This window comes from Aspergillus pseudotamarii (genome assembly GCF_009193445.1).
Source record: "Aspergillus pseudotamarii strain CBS 117625 unplaced genomic scaffold BDV38scaffold_5, whole genome shotgun sequence".
NCBI classification, from domain to species: domain Eukaryota; kingdom Fungi; phylum Ascomycota; class Eurotiomycetes; order Eurotiales; family Aspergillaceae; genus Aspergillus; species Aspergillus pseudotamarii.
The window spans coordinates 43,150-63,603 of record NW_022475019.1 but is presented as its reverse complement, the minus strand read 5'-3'; the positions used below and the strand labels follow the sequence as shown (position 1 = coordinate 63,603).

Here is a 20,454-nt window from a genome sequence, read left to right as displayed (position 1 = left end):
AGGTAAAGGAACATTAATTAACTACAGCGGAGGACATATGTAGGCTGACAAGACATTGGGGATCGTCCGAAGCACAGCCACCAAATCTAGAACAAGCCAGTCACACGGGCAGTGCATCTTCGTCATATTTTACAGCCACCTCTACTTGGACGAGATTGGACTAATGATGATGATGATGATGGTCACTCAATATATAAAGACACTATTCGAAATACATAGCAAAACCGCCCTTTTGTACATGAATAACCATCCCAAACCGTCTACCGCACCTGGCAACTAGAACATAAATCCGTGGTAGGGGACAAAAAAAAAAGAGGAAAATTCTATCCATGCAAGAAAGGGGATCATAATGCTCGGGTATAAGATCATTTGAGGTTGAGATATGTTCAGCGACTGCGACAGTAGACTGTTTAGGCCCCGATCTCGTTCATGACCCATTTCTCCAACCCTCCCTTGGCAATGATTTCTTGCACATTGGGGGGAAGTTCACCTACCTGGTGTGTCCATTTGGGACCATTTTCTCCCTCCTGAACCTCAATGCGGCTTCTCCGGACATCCCAGGTTAGGGTCCAGCCAGTGCGGCGGGTGAGAGATTTGTCACTTTCTTCTCCAGAGAAGCTCTCACGGAGACGGTTGATGAGACGAGGAACTTCCAGACCCATCAGGGCATTGTTGATACTGTTGCGAGAGAAGATATTGCCAAAGCTTCCCGACACAACGAGCGGGATTTTCTTTGCCAGAATGGCGGTCGCTGCCTGCTCTCTGGAGCTTCCACAGCCAAAGTTGAAACCAGTGACTAGAATGTCACCTTCTTTGGCGATCGACGAGAACTGAACATCGTAGTTGGACATGCAGACCTGAGCCATTGTCTCTTGGGAAACATCATCTTGGTAGGTATATTTGCCAGGATAGATACCGTCGGTGTTAATGTTGTCTGCATCGCAAAACACAATTTCACCCGAGACACGCTCTGGAAATCCAGGGTATACCTCCGTAAGGGAATCACCAGATGGCTCTTCACTCTCTTCTGGAGCAAACTTCTTCTCACCATCGGCAACCAAATTATCAATCTGGCCAATTAATTTCTCCAAGGCTTGTTCAGCGGTAAGCATGCGATCCTCCTCCCGAATTCCGTCCCCTTCTCCACGTACAACTTCAGTCAAACCTTCCGGTGCCTGGTACCAGCCGGGGCCGCTGAGCTTTCCGGTCAAAGCGCTAGCGGCAACGACTTCGGGGCTACCAAGGTATGCTTTCGCATCAGTGCTACCCATACGGCCCTTGAAATTACGATTCGAGGCGCTGATGCCTACTTCTCCAGCCTCCAAGAGACCGGTTCCTAGCCCAATACATTGTGCACATCCAGGCAGTAATGGCGTAGCTCCAGCATCTAGTAGGGCCTGCCAATCACCAGCTTCTTCCGCAGCTAATTGCTCAGGGATAGACGCAGCAGCAACATAGAACTCAACACCGTCGGCAATCTTGGGGACTTTGCCACCATTCTTTTCCGCAGCTTCCTTGAAGACTCTAGCAGCTGCAGCGATATCCGAGGCCCTCGAGTTGGTGCATGAAACGAGGTATGCCTTGTTAACTTTGATATTCTGGGCCTCTAGGTCCTTGAGAGGCGTGGCAACCTTGACGGAGTTTGGACCAGAAACGTAAGGGGAAAGTGTAGAAAGATCCAGGAAAAGCTCCTTAGCATATTTGGCGCCCTTGTCAGCAGTTAGAGGATTGGCAAACAGCTGCTCGAGGAGCGGGTGTGTGAAATGCTGGGGGGCTAGAGTCTTGAAGGGACCTTCCGCAAGCCCCATGGCTGCTGTTGTGGCCTTGCCTTTCAGCCATCCTTTCAATACACTGTCAATTGGGAACAGGCCAGATAAGGCGCCCCATTCTGTCGTCATGTTGGCGATCGTTAACCGGGCATCTACCGATAGACTGCGCATGGTCTCCTCGGAGCCAGTAAATTCAATTGCATGGTTCAAGACATCGTCCTTATCGAACAATCCACACAGAGCGACGATCACATCTTTGCCGGTCACACCCGGTGGTAATACACCGGTCAAGGTGACCTTTGCAACGGGCGGGATCTGCCACCATGTCTTCCCAGTGGCCCAGATGCTAGCACCGTCCGTTCTCACGATTGGTGTACCCAAGCAACCGACGCCACCGTACATGTTACTATGGCTATCGGAAGCAACCACAAGAGTACCAGGCCAAGCATAGCCTTCTTCCACCATGACTTGATGCCCAATACCCCTTCCGGCGGGATAAAACTCGACCCCCTGGTGCTTGGCGAAGTCTTCAATCTGACGATACTTCTGGAGGTTCTTCTCCGACTTGTTCTGTACATCGTGGTCGAGAGTCATCACAATCTGCTTCGGATCATGTAATTTTGTTGCACCAATAGACATGAACTTCAAAGCAACAGGCCACGAATTGTCGTGAGTCATACACCGGTGAGGCGAGATAGTGACATAATCGCCGGATTTGACGAATTTATCCTTGGCCAAACCAACGGAATATTTCTGAACGATCTTCTCTGTGAGTGTCTGGGGAATGGCCCTTGACGCCTGAAGAGAGGAGTAGACTGCAGCTGACGAGGGATCCTCCAATTGCGATTGGAAAATGTCTTGGAAGTAGAACCTAGTGGAGGCGAATGCACGTCGTTGAGGAGTGCTCGGCACGCGCAGGGATGCCCAGCGTCTGCCAGGGCCACGGGACGGCATCAATCGAGACTGCATGGGGTCAGCTACACAATCAAGACTGTACGGTAGAAAGGACCTACAGCCATTCTTGCCAGGAGACGTTCAACCGTTGACCTTTCTTTGCGAGGGAAACTCTGGCGAATGAGAAGAAGCGCATTATTTCTCACTCTGGGGAAGCGCCAGTAAAAGCGGCTAGTGCGCCAAGTCTCTCCGCTATCGGAGGTCATGAGTCAAAGTTATCGATAAAAGATAATCTAATCCACTAATTTGAACCATATATTCCGTACTTCTATACAAATATAATACAACTAACTATAATGCAAAAGAAGAATATCTAGCCTTTCCCTTTGTCTTTTACAATCACTTGACCGTCCGGGAAGGTAGTTGTCAGAGTTTCCACACAGCCCAATCCTTCAGGTCAAGTTCCTTGATGATCCCTTGAAGCGGTCCTTGAAGCTCCATACCTTGCGCCCAGAGCTTTGGTCCAGCCATGTAGCTAATGAAGCCTTCCGGTCCCGAGACTAAGATCATCTTTCGTTTCTGAGATCCCTCAGCCGAGGTAGCAGAGTCCGCAACGTCTAATATAGCTTTTTTCCCAATGAATGTGTTTTCCTCATCAACAAAATAGTCCACCGTGACCTGTCCCGGATACTGAGACTTGAGAGCCTCGAGCTCTCTGACAATGAGAGAAGGGGAAAGAGTAGTACTCTTCACGGGGTCAGCCGGAGATGGGTCGGCTGGTGATGACTTCAAGAAGCCGGAGAACCAGGGCGCTCGCGATCTAGTCGTCATGGTATTATCATTTGTTCCACCAACACAGTCATCTCGTCTCCTATTTGCCCAAAGGATATGTATCCTTGGTTTATGTGTTCCGTCCGTGCGGCCAAGGAGTGTATGTCCTGCCTGTAAGGCAGGAGCGATACCAGTTCCACCAGCAATGAAGAGAATCTGCTGGGTATCTAAAGGGATCTCACACTCAATTTGTGGACCACGCATCTCTATGCAAGTTCCCATGTCCAAACCATGCAAATACCGTGACATTTCGCCGAAAGGGTCCCTGCGAATGAAGAACCGGAGCGACTCATCTTCTTCAACCGACGTAGGAGGGAGAGGTGTATAGTCTCTTCCAATCTGTAGCTGCGGCTGTTTGAACATCACACTCCAGACCCCCGTTTTCCAGGCTTCGTCATAGACCTGACAGTTATCACTGGCCGGCTTGGGCGCTTTGAGAGTAAAAACACTACCAGTCGACGACACCGGCTCCTTTGAAACTAGGTAATACGGAGTAAATGTGATGGGATTCAGCGTCGTAGATTTCAATTCTTCTTGAGACCTGATATAAGCACCAATTCCTGCTGCTGCGATGGTCACGACAGCGACTCGAAGCCAAGGGCGTTGTTTCGACGGCAACGATGCAGGGGAAGAGGAAGAGAAGGCATGGCGTCTCCGTATCCGACCAACCGACCTATTGAGGGGGAACGGTGAACTAAATAGAGATAAGGTCCGAGCCGGTGTTCTTGGCTTCATGAGATCGTTGGGGGTGGGAGAGAGAAAGAAAGAAATGGACGGATTACCTTCATAGTTCACTAAATAATTGCGGAAAAGATCTGGGGGCACAAGGACACTAGGCCTGATTTGGCAGAACGACGATCACTCTTGTGTTTCTTCTACAGCACTGAAGCTGATCTTCTTCGCTCCGTGTTTCTCTCTGCCAAAGGACGAGAATTCCTTGCGATCGCTTCTGTGTTCATACAGAAGGGCTTACAAATCAGCAAGAAAAGCTCGTTTTTCGTTCTCTAATCGTTGTCGCAATTAACCTGGCATGGATTGTTTTCATTAATATTCCTTTTAAGCCCGGACTCCTTTAAACCACAATGGTGTTTTTGAATTCCGAAAGCAGGTCAGCTAATATCCATGCGCCTCGAGATTCACTAGAGCTCGCCTCTCTCGCCTCCTCCTCGCCCGAATTAGACGCAAGGTCCTCCAGCTCCTCCCCCTCCGGTATTTCGTCCTCCCGAAAGCTCTCCCTCGAAGATGAGGATCCTCTCTCGAATTCTCATGTACATTCAAATTTCAACTCTGGAAGGCCTAGATCTGCCCGTTCGTATTCGGTATCTTCTGCGTTCGATTTCGGGAGAACACTATTTCCCCTGTCGCAGACGGCTGGGGGGTATGCTCCGTTAGGCGCGCCTTCAGCGCTGGACCGTGAAAGCGGGACCGCCGATGGTTCATTAGAAAGGAACAAAACGTTAACCTACATGAACGGCCTATCCCTTGTGGTCGGGTTGATCATTGGCTCAGGGATCTTTTCATCGCCGAGTCAGGTCAATGCCAACGCGGGGTCCCCTGGTGCGTCCCTCATTGCATGGGTAGTTGCAGGCCTGCTGGCATGGACGGGGGCGGCCAGCTATGCAGAACTAGGGGGAGCGATTCCTTTGAATGGTGGCTCTCAGGTATACTTAGCAAAGATTTTCGGAGAGTTAGCAGGCTTCCTTTTCACCTGGTGTGCTGTTCTTGTGCTGAAGCCAGGCAGCGCTGCCATTATTGCCATCATATTTGGAGAATACGCTGTTCGAGCTGTAGTCGGTGCCGAGGTCGAGCAGGTCAATCCCTGGATTAACAAAGCCGTTGCATTTGGAGGTGTCTTGATAGTGACCTTGCTGAACTGTATTTCTACAAGGTTAGCCGCACGCCTCGGTGACATATTCATGTTCTTCAAATTCATCGCCTTGCTTGGAGTCACCATCATTGGCGTTGTCGTGGCGATCACGGGCCTCTCATCAAATGGCAGTGCAAATGAAGAATGGAAGTCGGGCTGGTTTAAAGATACTAATGTTGACATATCAGCCTGGGCGGTCGCTTTGTATGCCGGCCTTTGGGCTTTCGATGGCTGGGACAACGTATGTGATATTTTTATTTCTATAATCAATTTTCCATATCTGGATCACCGTCGCTGATAAGATGCAGACTAATTACGTGACGGGCGAATTTAAAAACCCCAATCGTGACCTCCCGCGTGTACTTCATACTGCTATGCCCTTGGTCATTCTCTGCTATATCCTCGCGAATATCTCCTACTTCCTAGTCCTACCGCATTCGACCATTGAGGCCAGCAACACCATCGCTGTTCAATTCGGCGACAAGGTGTTTGGAAAAGCAGGTGCTCTCGTGTTCGCGCTCATTGTTTCTGCGAGCTGCTTCGGGGCGCTCAATGCGACGATTTTTACCAGCGGGCGGTTGGTCTATGCGGCCGGCAAGGAAGGTTATCTGCCTTCAATATTTGGCCACCTCTGGACTCGAGCATCTTCCGCGAGCAGTCGACTGCAGCGCCGGTCATGGGCTCGCCTATTTATTTCGCGCCTTTTTGGTGAGCACTTTCGAATTGGATACACACCCATCAATGCCATGGCTCTGAACAGCGCGCTCACCTTGGTGTATGTGATTGTCGGTGAATTCAAAACCTTAGTCACCTTCTACGGTGTTGCAGGCTACACGTTCTATTTTCTCACCGTCCTAGGCCTAATTGTGCTCAGGATTCGAGAACCGTACCTGGAGCGACCGTACAAAACATGGATCTCAACTCCTATCATCTTTTGCTGCGTTAGTATTTTCCTTCTCAGTCGAGCGGTCATCGCAGAGCCCTTGCAAACCTTGATAGTTGTGGCCTTTATTGTTGCTGGGGTTCCAGTTTACTACTGGCGAATCTATCAGCGTGATGGTCAGATTACATTGCCAGTGTGGAAATTCTGGCAAGCGAGATGAATGTTCACGCCCGTTTCGCATCATTTCCCCTTATATTTTTCTAATACCTGGCCTTCTTCTTCCTATACCCTATGGCCTTTGCCTTCTCCTTTTCTTCGTCCGGCTGTCGGGTCATATTCGAAGTCTGTTCATGAAAATCAATGACACCAATTTCGATTATGGGGTGTTGAATGAACAGCAGAAGTCTCTTGTCGTCAATACTACAAACCCAATATTCATGATAATGAGAAATTCATATCCAGTATCGTGGGTATGTAATGCCTCTCTCTCTCTCTCTCTCTGCCCCTTCTTCTCTAAAATACAACAGAACATTCGACAATGAAGACTGGGTGGATTGTCATGTCAATACTTAATGATTTCTGCATATATAGCTTAGCATATATATAGCATATGCGGTTCTAGAGAACAGCATGGCTTAGTCCTACTTTCTATACAGCCCACCTTAGTTGATTTTATAACTGGAGTGGCTCCGGGTGGTTATAATACTATGGAAGGGTCTAATGTAGCACCTAGAATGATGTTTGACCTTGATATTTCCAGTGATTGCTTTCTTACAACAAGAAAACTAGAGGATTATTGGACATTTATGTTCACCAGACCCCACGAGGAAATAGCTTCATCTTTGTTGCAATGGGCGCTGAAGGGGACCTATTCCCCTTGGTATCCGTTCGTATATAACTGTTGTCCGACCCGGCTAACCCATAGCTAACGACTATCTAGTATATGAACCAAACAATGACATTCTAGGAATGACCATATATGAATGAGACTGAGCTTGCACCTGTGGTGACATCTTTTAATCTCACGTGTTGGGCCTTGACACAGCGGGATTCCAGGGAACAGGAAACAAGTGTCTAAACACCCCATGCTGCCGTCAACCTCTGTGTTCCGGCCTATATTTGACCTAGGTGGAGGTAATAAGAACGGCTGCTGAAACATTATATTCATCTTAAAAACATCATGCTTAGGTCCGAAAGTGATGCCCTTTCTTGTAAGTCAGTACTGTTAACTGTTACCCTTCTGACCCTAAAAGAGTGGATAATGCCATCTATAATGTCAAGTGCGGCCGAGGTTGTATATCCCCTTTATCGAACCAGACTTTGGTTAATGCATCTGAACTCAAGTTTCCTAGCAAGGCCTAGGAATATAATCCTTGACCAATGATGCCACTTTACTCGCCATCCTCAGTCATTCAGGTCTCAGCAAATTAATTTCTGCTCACTAAGTATGTGGAAATACGATCGAACCGCGATATTCATAGGCTGCACCTCAAGCTATCCCCCAAGTCAGATACCCTTAAACAATGTCCTTTATAGCACTAGGTGATATCTTCGGTTGGAACGTGAAGGGTTTCAGAGGTGTGCTCGATAAGCTCTTTTTTCCGAAGTGAGGGCAGGAACAAGCTAAGCTTGGACTCTCAGTAAACTTTCAGATAAAGGAAAGCCTAATGGTGAGCCTGTTGATTGTCTAGTGATTGTCCATTCCTATCTGTTGTGAAGCTAGGTAATGGCGATAGAAGATGCCCCCCTTCAATATCAATGGTCATAACGCGTCATATGTACATTATATATTTGTACAAATCATGCGACTTCCAGTCCATCCCACAAGTCCGCTTGCAGGAGAACAGCAGGGGTCTGTTTCAAATTTGATGCACTGGGGTCTAATTCAGCGAAAAATCGTAGACAACTGGCAGACTCGACACATGGCGTGTAAATACGTGTTGAGATGACTGTTCTTTCATTTACAAAGACCTCTAGCACGTTTCGGTCGAGAAATGCCTGGATCCGAAGTGTCTCTTCTTTCTCCATGCCGTTTTCATCTGCGAAAGTAAACAAGGTATGGGGTGCGATCTCTGGATTATGGTTGATATCCGGATCGTAAGGAGGAGGTCGGTGGATCGAGAATGTCTCACTACATGGTGCCCATGCTAGGGTGATGCCATTACGAGGATCTAGGAATCTGTGTCAGTCGCATAGGGAACAGTAGAAAGCTATGCTGGCTAAGGTAATTGAGACAAACCCTCAACCCAGACAACGAAGACCTACCTAAGTCGTGCTGGACCTCTATCCCCACCAGCTTGCACAGCTTCCCAATTGCAAACTCGGCCTTTAACTCCCACCTTGATGTCGTCAAGGAAAAGCAATTGCCACAATGCTTCCGGTCCCATAATGCAATATTGGCAATGCTCTGGACGTCCCTGCGAAGTTTCTTGAGTCTCTGGTCGGGCTCAATGCCTAGCGTCCGTACTGTAAAACTCCCTTCGCCGTTCGGTTCCTTCTCGATAGACGTAACATCGCTCAGGTTTGAGCGACGTGTTTTTATAACATTGCGCAATGTCATCAACTTTAGAATCCGTGGGAGAGATATCACACCACTCCACCCTTGTTGATGCCGAATACTATCCGGAAGATCCTCTTCCGTGATCCAGCAATAGACGATGTATTGTGACGTGACAGGATCCCAGAAGGAATTGGCGGCGTACGCGCATCCATGATCGAATATTCCGGAAAATGCATAGTCTGTGAGGGCATCTATTGTCTGGCACTTCGGTTGTTCAGGACGCGGATCTACGGCCATCCATAGCTGCGATCGAGGGACCCTCTTTTGCTCCCTCTCAGACACCAAACACCCTTCCACGCCCATTATAATAAAGCTTTTCGTGGTTCCTTCATCGTCGGCCAGTACTACCCAGTTTGCAGTTTCCCCGTTTACCCCCAGGTCGCCCGACCACCTAGACGGCCGGAAGTTCAGCCCAACGTTGACCAGAGGTCCCGCATACTTCCATTCTCTAAGATCATCAGGATTGACTGAGTAGACAAAAACTGTTGGTGTTCGCCCAGCGATTCCTCCGGAGAGAAACCCATAGAGACTGGGAGATGGTAATACGCCATTGTCGTGTTCACCTTGCTTTGCTGTCCACATTCCTATATAAGGGTCTCTCCAAGCGGTTACATTAAGACCGGGAGGAGGTGCCGGTAGAATTGGGTTGGAGTCTAGGCGCTGCCATGTTACACCATTATCCTGCGAAACGGCTATACTGAGCGACTCGCTTCCAACCTTATAGGGCAAAGTATAATGTAAAGGCAAACACCTAACCGAAGTATATATATATGTCAGAGCCCCGGCAACCCCATTGATATCAGAAGGCCGAAAGCAGCCTGTGAATACGCCGCAGCTATCGTGCTCGGTTGACGGTGTTAGACATGGCTCCGGGGATGTCTTCCAGGATATTAGGTCCTTTGAAACTGAATGGCCCCAGGATATGTTTCCCCAATCGTTGCCTTTAGGGTTCCATTGAAAGGATAGGTGATATAGGCTAGTCGCAGGGTCATATCCAAGACCGCAAGGGTCGTTTAACCAGCCGTGGGGAGCGGTTAGGTGAAAAGATGGGCGCGAGTATAGAGCATGACGGGAAGACGCAACCTGCCGTTCACACGATAAAGAATTCTCAACCAGGTTGAGATTGTACGATTGGGTCTGGGGCACCAAATTGGCAGGGATTGCCGCCCCTTCGCATCCTGCGAGAACTTGCATGTTTACCGGGGTGGTTTGATTCGGCTGGTTATTAGGCGACTAGTATAGACGGGGAATATAGCCAACCGAGAGCCCAAGTCCGAAAGTGTCTCCTGCGAAATCAGTCTCTAGCTCAGCCCCTTCGCCGCAAGGACCTCAGCTGATTGGAAGACAACGCCGATCGATTGGTGAGACACACACGTCTTGATAGCTTGGCTGGAAGCCTACAGTAGGGTGTCGGTATGCATAAACGGTTGTTGCGATATCAACCGTGGAAATATGGGACTTTTGAAAAGCTCTGGACAAAGAAATCTTCTAGCAGAGGCACTGGTCTGCCTCACGGCATTTGTCTCGGAAGGCAATTGTCCTTCGTTTTAATAATTCTCACCACTGGTTGAGAAGCGGACGGAGGATTCTCGGAGAATTCGCCTTGGGGGTTGATCCCACATGGACGACAGGCTTGGTCGGAGACCACACACTAGTTGTAAAATGATCGGCTAATCCATCCTGGCTGTTTCGCAAAGATTGATGGAACCGAAAAATCGGCGACGTATTCTACTCTGTACACAGGACAAAAGGAGTATGCGCACACGGTGGCGGAACCTGCAACCGATGAATCTCATCCCCTGGAGTTTTTGCTAGGCTGATTTCAGCACATCAGTTTTAGAACTTGGAAAAGAAAAATTCAAGTGTCAGTGGCAATGCTGTGAGACATATGAAAAACAATTGAAGTGAGTACTATGTACCTATAGGATAAGTATGGTATGACGAGGCAATCTACTCCCCAAGTTTATCGTATCTTTGATGAGCCTTTTCAACAAAAGATCAGGGAGAGAATCATATCAAAACCAAAACAAGTTCGATATGACTTCATATGAGAATGTCCGTATATAGGCATGTATATACATACATACATACTACTAGTACATGGACACAGGAAGTACTGGTAGTACGTATGTAATAAATACTGCATGCAATGAGGGTCATGAGTTAATGCTAAAGTTATTCCAAATATAAAGTGTAGTCTATTGAAACTTGGGGTCTAAACATCAGTGGATCCTCTTTATTTATTTTAGTATTATTATTAAATTTTTTGAATTATTTTTTTTTTAAAAAAAAATTACGTACTATCCTTTTTTAAACAATGGTCCTTCCTTAGTAGCAGTTAGCCTAGTACCTCATACTACTAGTATTAGTAGTCGTTAAGGTACGGTACTAGTAGGTCTGGACTTGTGTGGGACATACCTACAAGGCTTTAAGATAATTGGCTCTATTTTCCTTCAAATACGTAATTATATGGTTAGACTTTGCCGGTTTCAGTCCAAGCATTGAAACTTTCAAGGTCTTTTGGAGATGTGGAAACTGCAAAGCAGTACAACGTTTAATTCCCACCTAACCCTCCCAAGATCCGGGGTCACGGTATATATCCCACACATATCCATGTCTCACCACGTTCCTTAAGGTCCTATTCCCCCTGACCCGCCGAGTCTCCAGACGGTCCACGGCACTTACCTCCACCATTATCCGTTTTTTCAGTCTCAACCTCTTCGTTCTTTCTTACAGAGAGAAAAAGAACAACAAGAAGAAAGAAAAGGGGCATCCGCAAGAGAATGGAATGAAAACCCACAAAATAACCAACTCTTTGTTGTAGAGTTAATAGAAGTCTGTTTTGCTCACCTTGGCGTGCAAATGATATCGTTCAAGATGACCTGTCCGACTCCGAAGTTAGGGGTAGATTCAGACATTCACTCAACTGTGGACAGCGACACAAGTGATGTGCAACATCTGGACCTGACCATTACCGAATCTCATCGTCCCTCGAAAGAGAGGACGGTTAATACCTTCTTATTGGTTGTCTGCGTTGTTTTCGGGGCAGCGTCGTTCCTGTTTGGCTTTGATGATAAGATTATCTCGCCTGTGGCGGCGCTGCATCCTTTTGTAAGTCGACCTCTGACGGGAGTTAAGCCGCCAAATTCCACTAACAATGGAATCTACTCCTCAGGTTGAGAGGTATCAAGGGCCCAATCCCAGAACCGGTAGATATACCTTAACCGCCCACAACCAGAACATTGTATTCTCGGTCCCGCTGGTCGGTTCGATTCTCGGAGGTCTCGCAGCGTCGCCTCTGAATTTCCGCTTTGGCCGAAAATGGCCCGTGTTGATCGCATACATTATCTCCATCAGTGGTGGATTGCTTCAAGTCTTTGCCCCCAGCCTGGCGGCGTTCGTGGCTGGACGATTTATAAATGGCATTGCCATGGGCATCGCCAATGGCACCGCTCCCTTGTATCTTTCGGAGGTATGCAATTTCAATGTACCAAGTAGACCATATAATTAATGCCTTAACAGGTGGTTCCCGCTTCCATGAGAGGTAGAAGTGTAACATCAATCAATATCTTGAACGTGACAGCGGGAGTCATCGGAACCGTTGTAGTTTCTGAGACTAAAAAGCGAGGGGGCAGAGAATCATACTTGATACCGTTGGCTGTGCAGTGTGCTCTCCCTGTGTTACTATTCATATGCACGTTACCTCTTCCTGAAAGCCCACAATGGCTTGTCGGTAAAGGCCGATTGGCACAGGCTCGTAGCAACCTGCGAAAACTCCGTGGCCTCAGCGAAGAACAGGTCGACGTCGAGCTTGAGATAATGAAGCTCTGTGAACAAAAGGAACGTGAATTGAAGGCCAATGTGAAGTTCTGGGAGATATTCTCAAGGAAGTACCTCCGCCGAACCCTGACAGCTGGATCGTTCTTCTCTTTGAACCAGGTCTCCGGTGTCATACTCTCAACGACTTACGTTACGGTTTTCCTCACGGAGATCGGTATGGAGGATTCATTCACCTTAGATGCTTTCTCCTTGACGGTGATTGCATCTTGCTGTACCCTTGCCGGTACTATAGCAGCACCCTTCGTAATCGATCGAGCTGGTCGTCGTCCTACTGCATTGGTGGGGATGAGCGTGTTGCTCGTTATTGACGCTCTAGCTGGAGGTCTAGCATTCAGCAAAGATAAGCGCTCTGGTGTAGCAATTGTCGCATTATCTCTAACTTTTAACTTTTTTTGGGCCTCGTCGTTTTCTTCATTGTCGACCTTGATGCCTTCAGAGATGGCCACACCCAAACTCCGTCACCACACTATGGCCTACACCATTGCCTGCGCTCAGACAACCGCAGTAATTACTACGCTTGTCGTCCCTCGGCTGACCGCGCCAGATGCAGCAAACCTAGGCGCGAAGACCTATCTTATATTCGCTGGCTGTATGTGCTGTGTTGTAGTCTTCACGTTCTGTTTCCTACCTGAGACCAAAGGCCGCACCTTTGCAGAGATTGATGAAATGTACGACGCAGGTGTTCCGGCCTGGAAATGGCGGGCCTATGAAACTTCATTTGAATTAAGGACAGATCCGGATCCCTCAAAACACCGTCCCAATGTTGCTTAGCATCGTTTAATACATTATCCTCATCGTGTATCTATATAATACAGGTTAGAACTGAGATGTTTATTAACTCCCTGCATTCGTGGCATCTCCCCGTCCGGTCGTAATCTGGGTATACATTGGTACACTTGATCTAACTATAGCATGTAATCAAGAGCCACTACTCAAGTTAGCTCTGGCTTCAATAAACGGCGAATAATCCGACTCAATATGTCTCTTCCACGAGACCCGAGGAAGAACTCCTTGCATGCCTTTAATCGGGACACCACCAATACGCCAAAGCCTAGAAATGAAAAAAATCAAATCAAAGATAGCACATAAGCAACAATCAAGCACCGCTAGGGGTATGTGTTGTTTGAACTTGTGAAGACCAGTTACTATAAGTGTTGCTCCTGATGTTCGAGGCACTCAAGAAGGCCTTGTATCTTTCCAGGTAAGGGTGATTCCCACCGCGAAGGCTATTAAGCAAAAGTAGGAAGTCCTCCGCTAGGGACTGAGGAAGCGTGGTAGCGGCGCCTGAGTGCATGGATCCTGGAAAACTTGGTGGCGAGACGCTTGACTTCGACATCGATTCGGTTACGGGAGGTACAAGAGGAAAACCATTCCCCAGAGACAGCTGGACATTAGACGATACGCTGATGGCGCTGACAGCGATGTCATACAATTTTTCGACCTAGTTAGATGAGCCACGGAACCGAATGCAATTTACGAATAACGTCTGACTCACGAGGCCAATCCCATGTGCTTCCATGGAGCTCAGTCTCAATGACTGGCAGATTTTGAGCGTATCCTTTGCGACAGAAATGCAGTAGTTGAAACACAGCTCATGGTGGTCGGAGGAAGGCTTCAGTAGACTATGGGTGGAGCACAGAACCCATACGCGGTTCTGAAGCCACTTTTTGGTGATAAAAACATCCGCACACTGCGTTTCTCTCAACCCCATCGCTGGCTGAGTGTTGCGAGTCTCCCCAGAAGCTGATTTCGTGCGTTCAAACCAGTCATATCCCTTATATCGTTCAGACTCGCTAACCCGACTAAGATTTTGGTGGATAGCCAAAGCTTTCGCTTCGGTCAACTTTTCACAATAACCAGAGTCGATGCTGCAACGTCGGTTCCAGCAGTCGACGACATCCTCGTCCACAGCATCAAAGAGCTCCATCAAACGGGCTAGACCCATCATTCCTTCAGCATCTTTCTCATTATGAACTATAATCCCGGAAACAAGACTATGCGTGGCATTATGAATAAAGTCATGCACAGAACGCATGCTAAAGCCAGGCTTTCCCCAAAAGGTAATCGGATGCCTACGCTGTAATGCATACGCTCTTTATTGGATGTCAGCTAAGTAAGAAAAGTCAAGTTGGTAAAGTGCGTAAGCGATACATACCTCTCCGTTATAGACAAGACTAAGTAAGTTCGCAAACGCTGGCCCTTTTCGTCACTAGGTAGATCGCGATAAGAATTTGGGTCGTTCAACCCCAATGTAGCGGCGAGATCTAAAGCCTCCCTTAGACGAAGCCATGCTGCGTTGTGCTGATTACTACCGAAAAGGCATCCAAATAAGAAGAAGCTTGTGAGGACGGCCTCGATAGTCGGATTTTCGCCAAAATCAGAGCAGCTTCTCATTCTTGTAGCTTCGGTCATCATTAGCCTAGCCTGGCCAGCTCGAGATTGAGAAGTGGGTCGCTCATCTATCTCAATGGGCTGGGTAAGCGAGAAGGCACACAGCGACAGTAACATCGAGCCAAACTGAGGATTTTTACGATGTTCATGGGATAACATCCGGATGAACAACGAAGACCGATTTAGCACTGGCAAAGTCGGGTGCAGACGATCAAAATAGACGTCAATCCATGGAATCATGTTTGCCTCCACGATCGACGAGGGCCATAACGCTCTCGTATGACTTGGTTCTTGCTTGGTAACATCCACATCCGGCACAGGAGCCGGAATGCTATGTGTTTCTAAACTCTGTGCTTGCAGACCCGAAGAGTCCGCATCATTCTGAATGATAGAGGGCAGAGATGTCCTTAGATAGATATTCGTGCCCGGAAAATCAAAAATGGGCATTTGAGCATCTAAATTATCCGGCAGCCAATACTCCACATCGTTTCTCTCATTCCAGCTTATCGCACTGTTACTGTGAGATGCCATAGACGAAGCATCTACACCCCAGCCAGGAGCAACCGCCGCTGTCGCATGGGATTGCGCAAGGTCGACGGGCACGGAAACATCGCCACCTGGAATAGGCCATGGTGTCGCATCATGTCGACCCTCTTCCCGCGGGGGAGGCTCTGCTTGATATGGGAAAGTGGTAGGAAAGGTGCTGGAATTGACTTGGCTTTGTGGGGAGGGGGGGTTTTTGCTTAACACATGAGTTTGTTGCTGTCGGATCTGCGATACACGACTAACGAAATGGTCAGGCTATGCAGCATTTCAACAAGTGAATAGAGCATGATTCTAGTAAACTCACTGTCCAGTAGGACCCCGTTTCTTCTGGGGTTGAAAAAAGGTGCATTCAAAACCCATAGACACACATGCTTTACATGGTTGTGATAGACTACACTGTGCGGTATTAAGAAAGTTAGCATACCCATGACCGACCGCCCAAGCATCAGAAATCAATAGCAGAAGGCGGGAGGTGCAATGAAATTAATAACAATTTGGAGAAAGGGAAGGGAAGTATTGCCTTGATCTTCCGAAATTTGCACTGGTCGCAAGCCCTTTTCGCTATAGCCCCCGATGTCTTCCTTCGGGATTCAGTCCGGATGGCACCGGTCATCGGGGGTGTCGTGGTGGCATCCGAAGTCGGGTTCATGATGGCATGTTCTCGGAGGGACAAAAGGGGCGATAGGGGACAGGAAAACTAGCAGGTATGCGAGCAAGAGGGACAATCACAATGATATACCGGGATGAAACATCTCAATGCCTCACACTTGACTCTTCCGTCCATCAGTCAGCCTGTTATTCAAGAGAATGATAAACAACATGGAGAGAGAAGATGAGGGAAAAAATCGCCCGTCGTGGAGGCCCCGCGTGATGAATCCACTGTAACGTATTTGTCTCAACCTTAGTGCCGTGACTTTTTCCAAGGTTGTTTGAAAGGGAAATTAAAATCAAGATAAGAAAAATAAGGGAAAACTTTTACAAAGGCTAAGATTTTACGATTCTTAATGGTTTTTTTTTTTTTTTTTTTTTTTTTTTTTTTTTTTTTTTTTTTTTTTTTTTTTTTTTTTTTTTTTTATTTTTTTTTTTCACATTTTCGAGGTTACAGATTTTTGGTTTTTGATTTTTGGTTTAAAGAAAAACCTACGATAGTCTCTGCGAAATCCGGGGTTTACGTTACAATTCCACATATGACATACAAATTTAACCATAACCAAGACGAAGTATTCTATATTTCTGTTTCTCTCTTCCTCCCCTTTTTTATCATGATTCATGATTTCTAGATGATCCAGCTTCCAAGTTCATGTTTATATTGCTCCTAACAGGATCCACCCACTAGGGTCTGGGTGAAACATTGCGATCCCGCACTGTGACTGGACCCCCCGGACCAGAGTAATACTTGTCTCCTTGCTGAATATATTATTGAAAACAAGATATTGCTGTGCCTATACCCAATCTGATTTAATACCTACAATAACGTTCTATAGCATATATATAGATAGTTGCCTCAGAATTTGTTCTCATTAGGTGGTTTTCTTTTCCTCGGCAATCATGCCGTTCCCCCAGTCGTCTCCACTCCAAAAAGGGTCCAACTAAGTACTTATAGATAACTGTTACCCCAGGTCGCGGTTATCAAGATGATTGGGGTCACCACTAATAACCCCCCAAGTGAGATTACAGCCTAAATTCACTACTTGGGCTAAACAATATATAAATGCTCTTAGAAGGCCGTGTTCTATAAGCCTATGGCCCATGATTTAGTCTGTCTGGCAACTTGTATTCCCAACAATCTATCTGCGCATACCGCTCTTGTGTAAAATGAACAACCCTCAAACATGGAAGCAAATTGCTTCTCGAAAAGAGTATTTACGAAATGAAATGCTGAAACCCTACATGGTCTCCGATGTGGATCAACGGCTACCCCAGGTCCACAGTGTCCAGGAACGTTCCCGTCCTAGGTTGACTCCAGGAGGCTCGACAGGGGGCGAAGCGGCTCTATTAGCATTGCATGGCACCCTCTTGGGGTTTGGGACAGATATCGGCGGAAGCACCCGGATTCCGCAAAGCATTGTGGACTTATACGGCCTCAAACCCACGGTACGTTTTAGCCCTTGATTGACTGTTCATGATGAAAAGTCCCATGCTGACTGCAAAGCAGATCAGCAGATTACCATACCTAGGGGTCCCTGTCTCAACTGAAGGACAAGAGCACGTCCCCTCTTCCATCGGCCCCATGGCCCGCGACTTAGCATCTATTGTCTATGTTAGTCGGTCTGTTGCTAACGCTAAACCGTGGGAGTTGGACCCAAAGTGCACCCTTCTTCCGTGGAATGAGGATACGTTCCAGGAGATACAAGGTCGGCCCATAGTGGTCAGTTTGATTCTAGATGACGGGGTGGTGAGAACCCCCCTATCGAAAGAGCCCTCCGTGAGTTATCAGCAAAAATACAAGCAAAGGGTCACGAAGTTGTCATCTGGGATGCTTTAGACTACATTGAATATATCCAACTCATGGATCAGTATTATACTGTTGACGGCGGCGGGGATATCCGTCGTGACATTGCTGCCGCCGGAGAGCCTTTCACACAATTGGGATCTTTATGACGTAAAAGCTATGGAAGGCCATCCCATCAACGTCCAAGTCATCGGAAAGAAACTTAATGAGGAAAGGGTGCTAGGGGCTGCAACCGTTATCGAGAGAGTCTGGAGAGATCTCTAATTGCCATAGCTGGGGAAGTTAGCATTGTGCTTGTGTTTATGTCTCGCAATTTTATCAGTCTACACCCCACTACAGAGTTTTGGGGGAGGGTTTGCTCTGACTTGGAGTAATGTCAACGGGTTTGGGGTAGGTGCCTCTAGAACGTTGGAGTAAATTTATGAGAATGAGGGGTAAGTTATGATAAGCAGACGGTGGGCTACTTGATACCGATGGATACGGTACTACTACTACTACGACGACGACGACGACGACGACGACGACGATGTAGGTAAGTTCATGTTACCAATGTCCTAGGCACGAGAGGGTTCCCCACTTCCAAGTACTTATACAACTATGTCTATCGTGGAAAGGGAACTTTTGAATTGATTGATTGACTAGCCAAAACCCGTTGGATTCATCTGGGACTCATGTTGTGTCTGAAAGGACCTCGTGTTTTCTGTTTAATCATTATTTTAATTCCAGATACGGCCGAGGGCCAAATGAATGATTGAATTTTATGCAATTGGGGGGAGGGGGCCGCTTATTATAAGATGCCTATGTGTAGATCAAACATCATTGATTCAACGCCTATAAACACCGTAAAATGCCGGGTTCCCTTTCTTCCAGTCTGATCACGTTCTTGGTGTCTCAAATAGCTGAGGTTTCATGTTGATCTTGCAAAGCTTCGCGATACAGCCACTCAATTGGAGCAATGATTGAACACCGTCTAGGATGCGCATGTGTGTAAAGCCTATCTCCCGGATGAATTCTAGTTTAGAGTGTTCCGATAATGTCGGGATCGTCTTCGTGACTCGGAACAATGTGCTAATAATGTCATGGGAAGAGTAACCGAGGTCCCTATAGAAGACGTAAGCTTAGGTATAAAAGACCCTACCATCACGCATCATGTGAGCATACCATAGCTCGTTTAGTGTTTCTAAGGCAACATCTACTTTCCCTTCCCAGCAGGCCTTAACCATTGCTTGAACTTTGATAGGATGGGGACTGTCGACAACTCGAAAGACGTTATCACCGCTGACAAAGCCGAAGCCTGACCACGTACTTTGCAAATTGTTAATGGCCTGGCGCATGTCTCCTTCCGCGCTAAACACCAAGGCCGCAATTCCGTCTTCTGTGTGTTCCACTTTTTCGGCCTCGCAGACCTGTTTTAGCCGTTTGACAACCTGCCCATCGGTCAACCTAGCATAGCGGAGAATGGCGCATCGAGACTGGATGGGTTCTATGATTTTATTCGATTGGTTACAGGCAAAGGCAAATCGCGTGGTAGAAGAGTAGATCTCCATAGTGCGCCGCAACGCCTGCTGAGCACCTGGCGTCATACTGAATCGCGATCAGTAACTAAGCTAAACAAGTATGCGAGGTGTGAGGGTTTATGTGTACCTGTCTGCTTCATCAAGGATTACTATCTTATGACGACCTGGTGGCAGTGTGACTTTCTTCTGGGCAAATCCCTTGATTCGATTCCGAACGACATCAATACCTGGGGCTCCATTAGCCGTTGCCTATCATAGTTCGTGGGCGAAGAACTTCATACCTCTCTCATCACTAGCATTCAGTTCCAAAACGGCTTCCTTATACGCATCACCTAGTAATTGGCGTGCTAGACATAGAATAGAAGTGGTCTTTCCGATACCCGGCATGCCTGAGATAATGACGTGTGGCATATTGCCATCCTTCGCGACAATCTTCAGTCGTTCAATGGTTTCGGTGTTGCCAACAACATCATCGAGAAAAACCGGACGGTACTTTTCAACCCTATGGATAATTGTTCGTCAGAATTGGTCATCCCATCGAACAACAATGATATCAGTTATATACCATGGCAGCTCATAATCAGGGGGTGCCCCCGCTGTGACGGGCTTGAGGCCATCGCGAGCAGCACTTGATGAAGATTCGGTTTGAGCCATTGTACAGCCGTTCCGATAAGCCCAGGGACTTGTTGTTAGGTTTGGATTGTCTCAGCAAGCAAAAGCTGGTTTGCTGGAGGACGCGAAACTCGCCCTGAGACGCGTCGGGATGCATTTTAGCCCAATTAGGATTGACCAGGTCCCGTGCTCTTCTTGGCATGGCACAGCTAAGTAAGTACTTGAATACGGCCAGGTCCCATATAATGACTACCGGTGGTAGGTATAGCTATACATATTGAACAGAGATACG

The 20,454-nt window shown here is 47.4% G+C and overlaps 7 protein-coding genes across 7 annotated transcripts; 3 read left to right on the top strand and 4 right to left on the bottom strand.

Annotated features, from left to right (window-relative positions):
• Nucleotides 1-410: 410 nt before the first annotated feature.
• Nucleotides 411-4,229, bottom strand: BDV38DRAFT_267900 (homoaconitase LysF; the record flags this gene model as incomplete). Its single annotated transcript, XM_032056671.1, has 2 exons — nt 411-2,732; nt 3,105-4,229. 2 exons carry the CDS (start codon nt 4,227-4,229, stop codon nt 411-413), a joined length of 3,447 nt encoding a protein of 1,148 aa, XP_031918138.1.
• A 174-nt stretch (nt 4,230-4,403) lies between these two features.
• On the top strand, nt 4,404-6,845 carry BDV38DRAFT_149570 (putative amino acid transporter). Its single transcript, XM_032051595.1, has 3 exons — nt 4,404-5,602; nt 5,670-6,714; nt 6,772-6,845. The coding sequence occupies exons 1-2, from the start codon at nt 4,577-4,579 to the stop codon at nt 6,462-6,464; spliced, it is 1,821 nt and encodes a 606-aa protein (XP_031918137.1). The 5' UTR covers nt 4,404-4,576; the 3' UTR covers nt 6,465-6,714; nt 6,772-6,845.
• Nucleotides 6,846-8,044: 1,199 nt separating this feature from the next.
• Nucleotides 8,045-9,998, bottom strand: BDV38DRAFT_267898 (glycoside hydrolase family 32 protein; the record flags this gene model as incomplete). The annotated part of the gene is made up of 2 exons (XM_032056670.1): nt 8,045-8,415; nt 8,510-9,998. 2 exons carry the CDS (start codon nt 9,996-9,998, stop codon nt 8,045-8,047), a joined length of 1,860 nt encoding a protein of 619 aa, XP_031918136.1.
• Nucleotides 9,999-11,681: 1,683 nt separating this feature from the next.
• BDV38DRAFT_278252 (general substrate transporter) lies at nt 11,682-13,415 on the top strand (the record flags this gene model as incomplete). Its single annotated transcript, XM_032058672.1, has 3 exons — nt 11,682-11,915; nt 11,980-12,276; nt 12,327-13,415. 3 exons carry the CDS (start codon nt 11,682-11,684, stop codon nt 13,413-13,415), a joined length of 1,620 nt encoding a protein of 539 aa, XP_031918135.1.
• A 162-nt stretch (nt 13,416-13,577) lies between these two features.
• Nucleotides 13,578-16,098, bottom strand: BDV38DRAFT_149565 (CeGAL family transcription factor). Its single transcript, XM_032051594.1, has 4 exons — nt 15,886-16,098; nt 14,800-15,819; nt 14,140-14,737; nt 13,578-14,085 (listed from the first exon to the last, which is right to left on the bottom strand). The coding sequence occupies exons 1-4, from the start codon at nt 15,939-15,941 to the stop codon at nt 13,741-13,743; spliced, it is 2,019 nt and encodes a 672-aa protein (XP_031918134.1). The 5' UTR covers nt 15,942-16,098; the 3' UTR covers nt 13,578-13,740.
• A 1,298-nt stretch (nt 16,099-17,396) lies between these two features.
• On the top strand, nt 17,397-18,182 carry BDV38DRAFT_278250 (amidase signature domain-containing protein; the record flags this gene model as incomplete). The annotated part of the gene is made up of 3 exons (XM_032058671.1): nt 17,397-17,675; nt 17,737-17,976; nt 18,036-18,182. 3 exons carry the CDS (start codon nt 17,397-17,399, stop codon nt 18,180-18,182), a joined length of 666 nt encoding a protein of 221 aa, XP_031918133.1.
• A 565-nt stretch (nt 18,183-18,747) lies between these two features.
• Nucleotides 18,748-20,310, bottom strand: BDV38DRAFT_149538 (replication factor C subunit 4). The gene is made up of 5 exons (XM_032051593.1): nt 20,116-20,310; nt 19,832-20,052; nt 19,678-19,777; nt 19,195-19,617; nt 18,748-19,134 (listed from the first exon to the last, which is right to left on the bottom strand). Exons 1-5 carry the CDS (start codon nt 20,202-20,204, stop codon nt 18,909-18,911), a joined length of 1,059 nt encoding a protein of 352 aa, XP_031918132.1. The 5' UTR covers nt 20,205-20,310; the 3' UTR covers nt 18,748-18,908.
• Nucleotides 20,311-20,454: the final 144 nt, after the last annotated feature.

What these genes read in the sequence shown, in the direction of transcription:
- BDV38DRAFT_149570 (XM_032051595.1), top strand. Translation starts at nt 4,577, where the DNA reads ATGGTGTTTTTGAATTCCGAAAGCAGGTCAGCTAATATCCATGCGCCT. An exon ending in CTTTCGATGGCTGGGACAAC is followed by an intron (nt 5,603 to 5,669) that starts GTATGTGATATT and finishes GATAAGATGCAG; the next exon opens with ACTAATTACGTGACGGGCGA.
- BDV38DRAFT_149565 (XM_032051594.1), bottom strand. Translation starts at nt 15,941, where the DNA reads ATGGGTTTTGAATGCACCTTTTTTCAACCCCAGAAGAAACGGGGTCCT. An exon ending in AAACGGGGTCCTACTGGACA is followed by an intron (nt 15,820 to 15,885) that starts GTGAGTTTACTA and finishes CCATTTCGTTAG; the next exon opens with TCGTGTATCGCAGATCCGAC. An exon ending in AAGCACATGGGATTGGCCTC is followed by an intron (nt 14,086 to 14,139) that starts GTGAGTCAGACG and finishes TCATCTAACTAG; the next exon opens with GTCGAAAAATTGTATGACAT.
- BDV38DRAFT_149538 (XM_032051593.1), bottom strand. Translation starts at nt 20,204, where the DNA reads ATGGCTCAAACCGAATCTTCATCAAGTGCTGCTCGCGATGGCCTCAAG. An exon ending in GAATGCTAGTGATGAGAGAG is followed by an intron (nt 19,778 to 19,831) that starts GTATGAAGTTCT and finishes ATGGAGCCCCAG; the next exon opens with GTATTGATGTCGTTCGGAAT. An exon ending in GAAACACTAAACGAGCTATG is followed by an intron (nt 19,135 to 19,194) that starts GTATGCTCACAT and finishes CGTCTTCTATAG; the next exon opens with GGACCTCGGTTACTCTTCCC.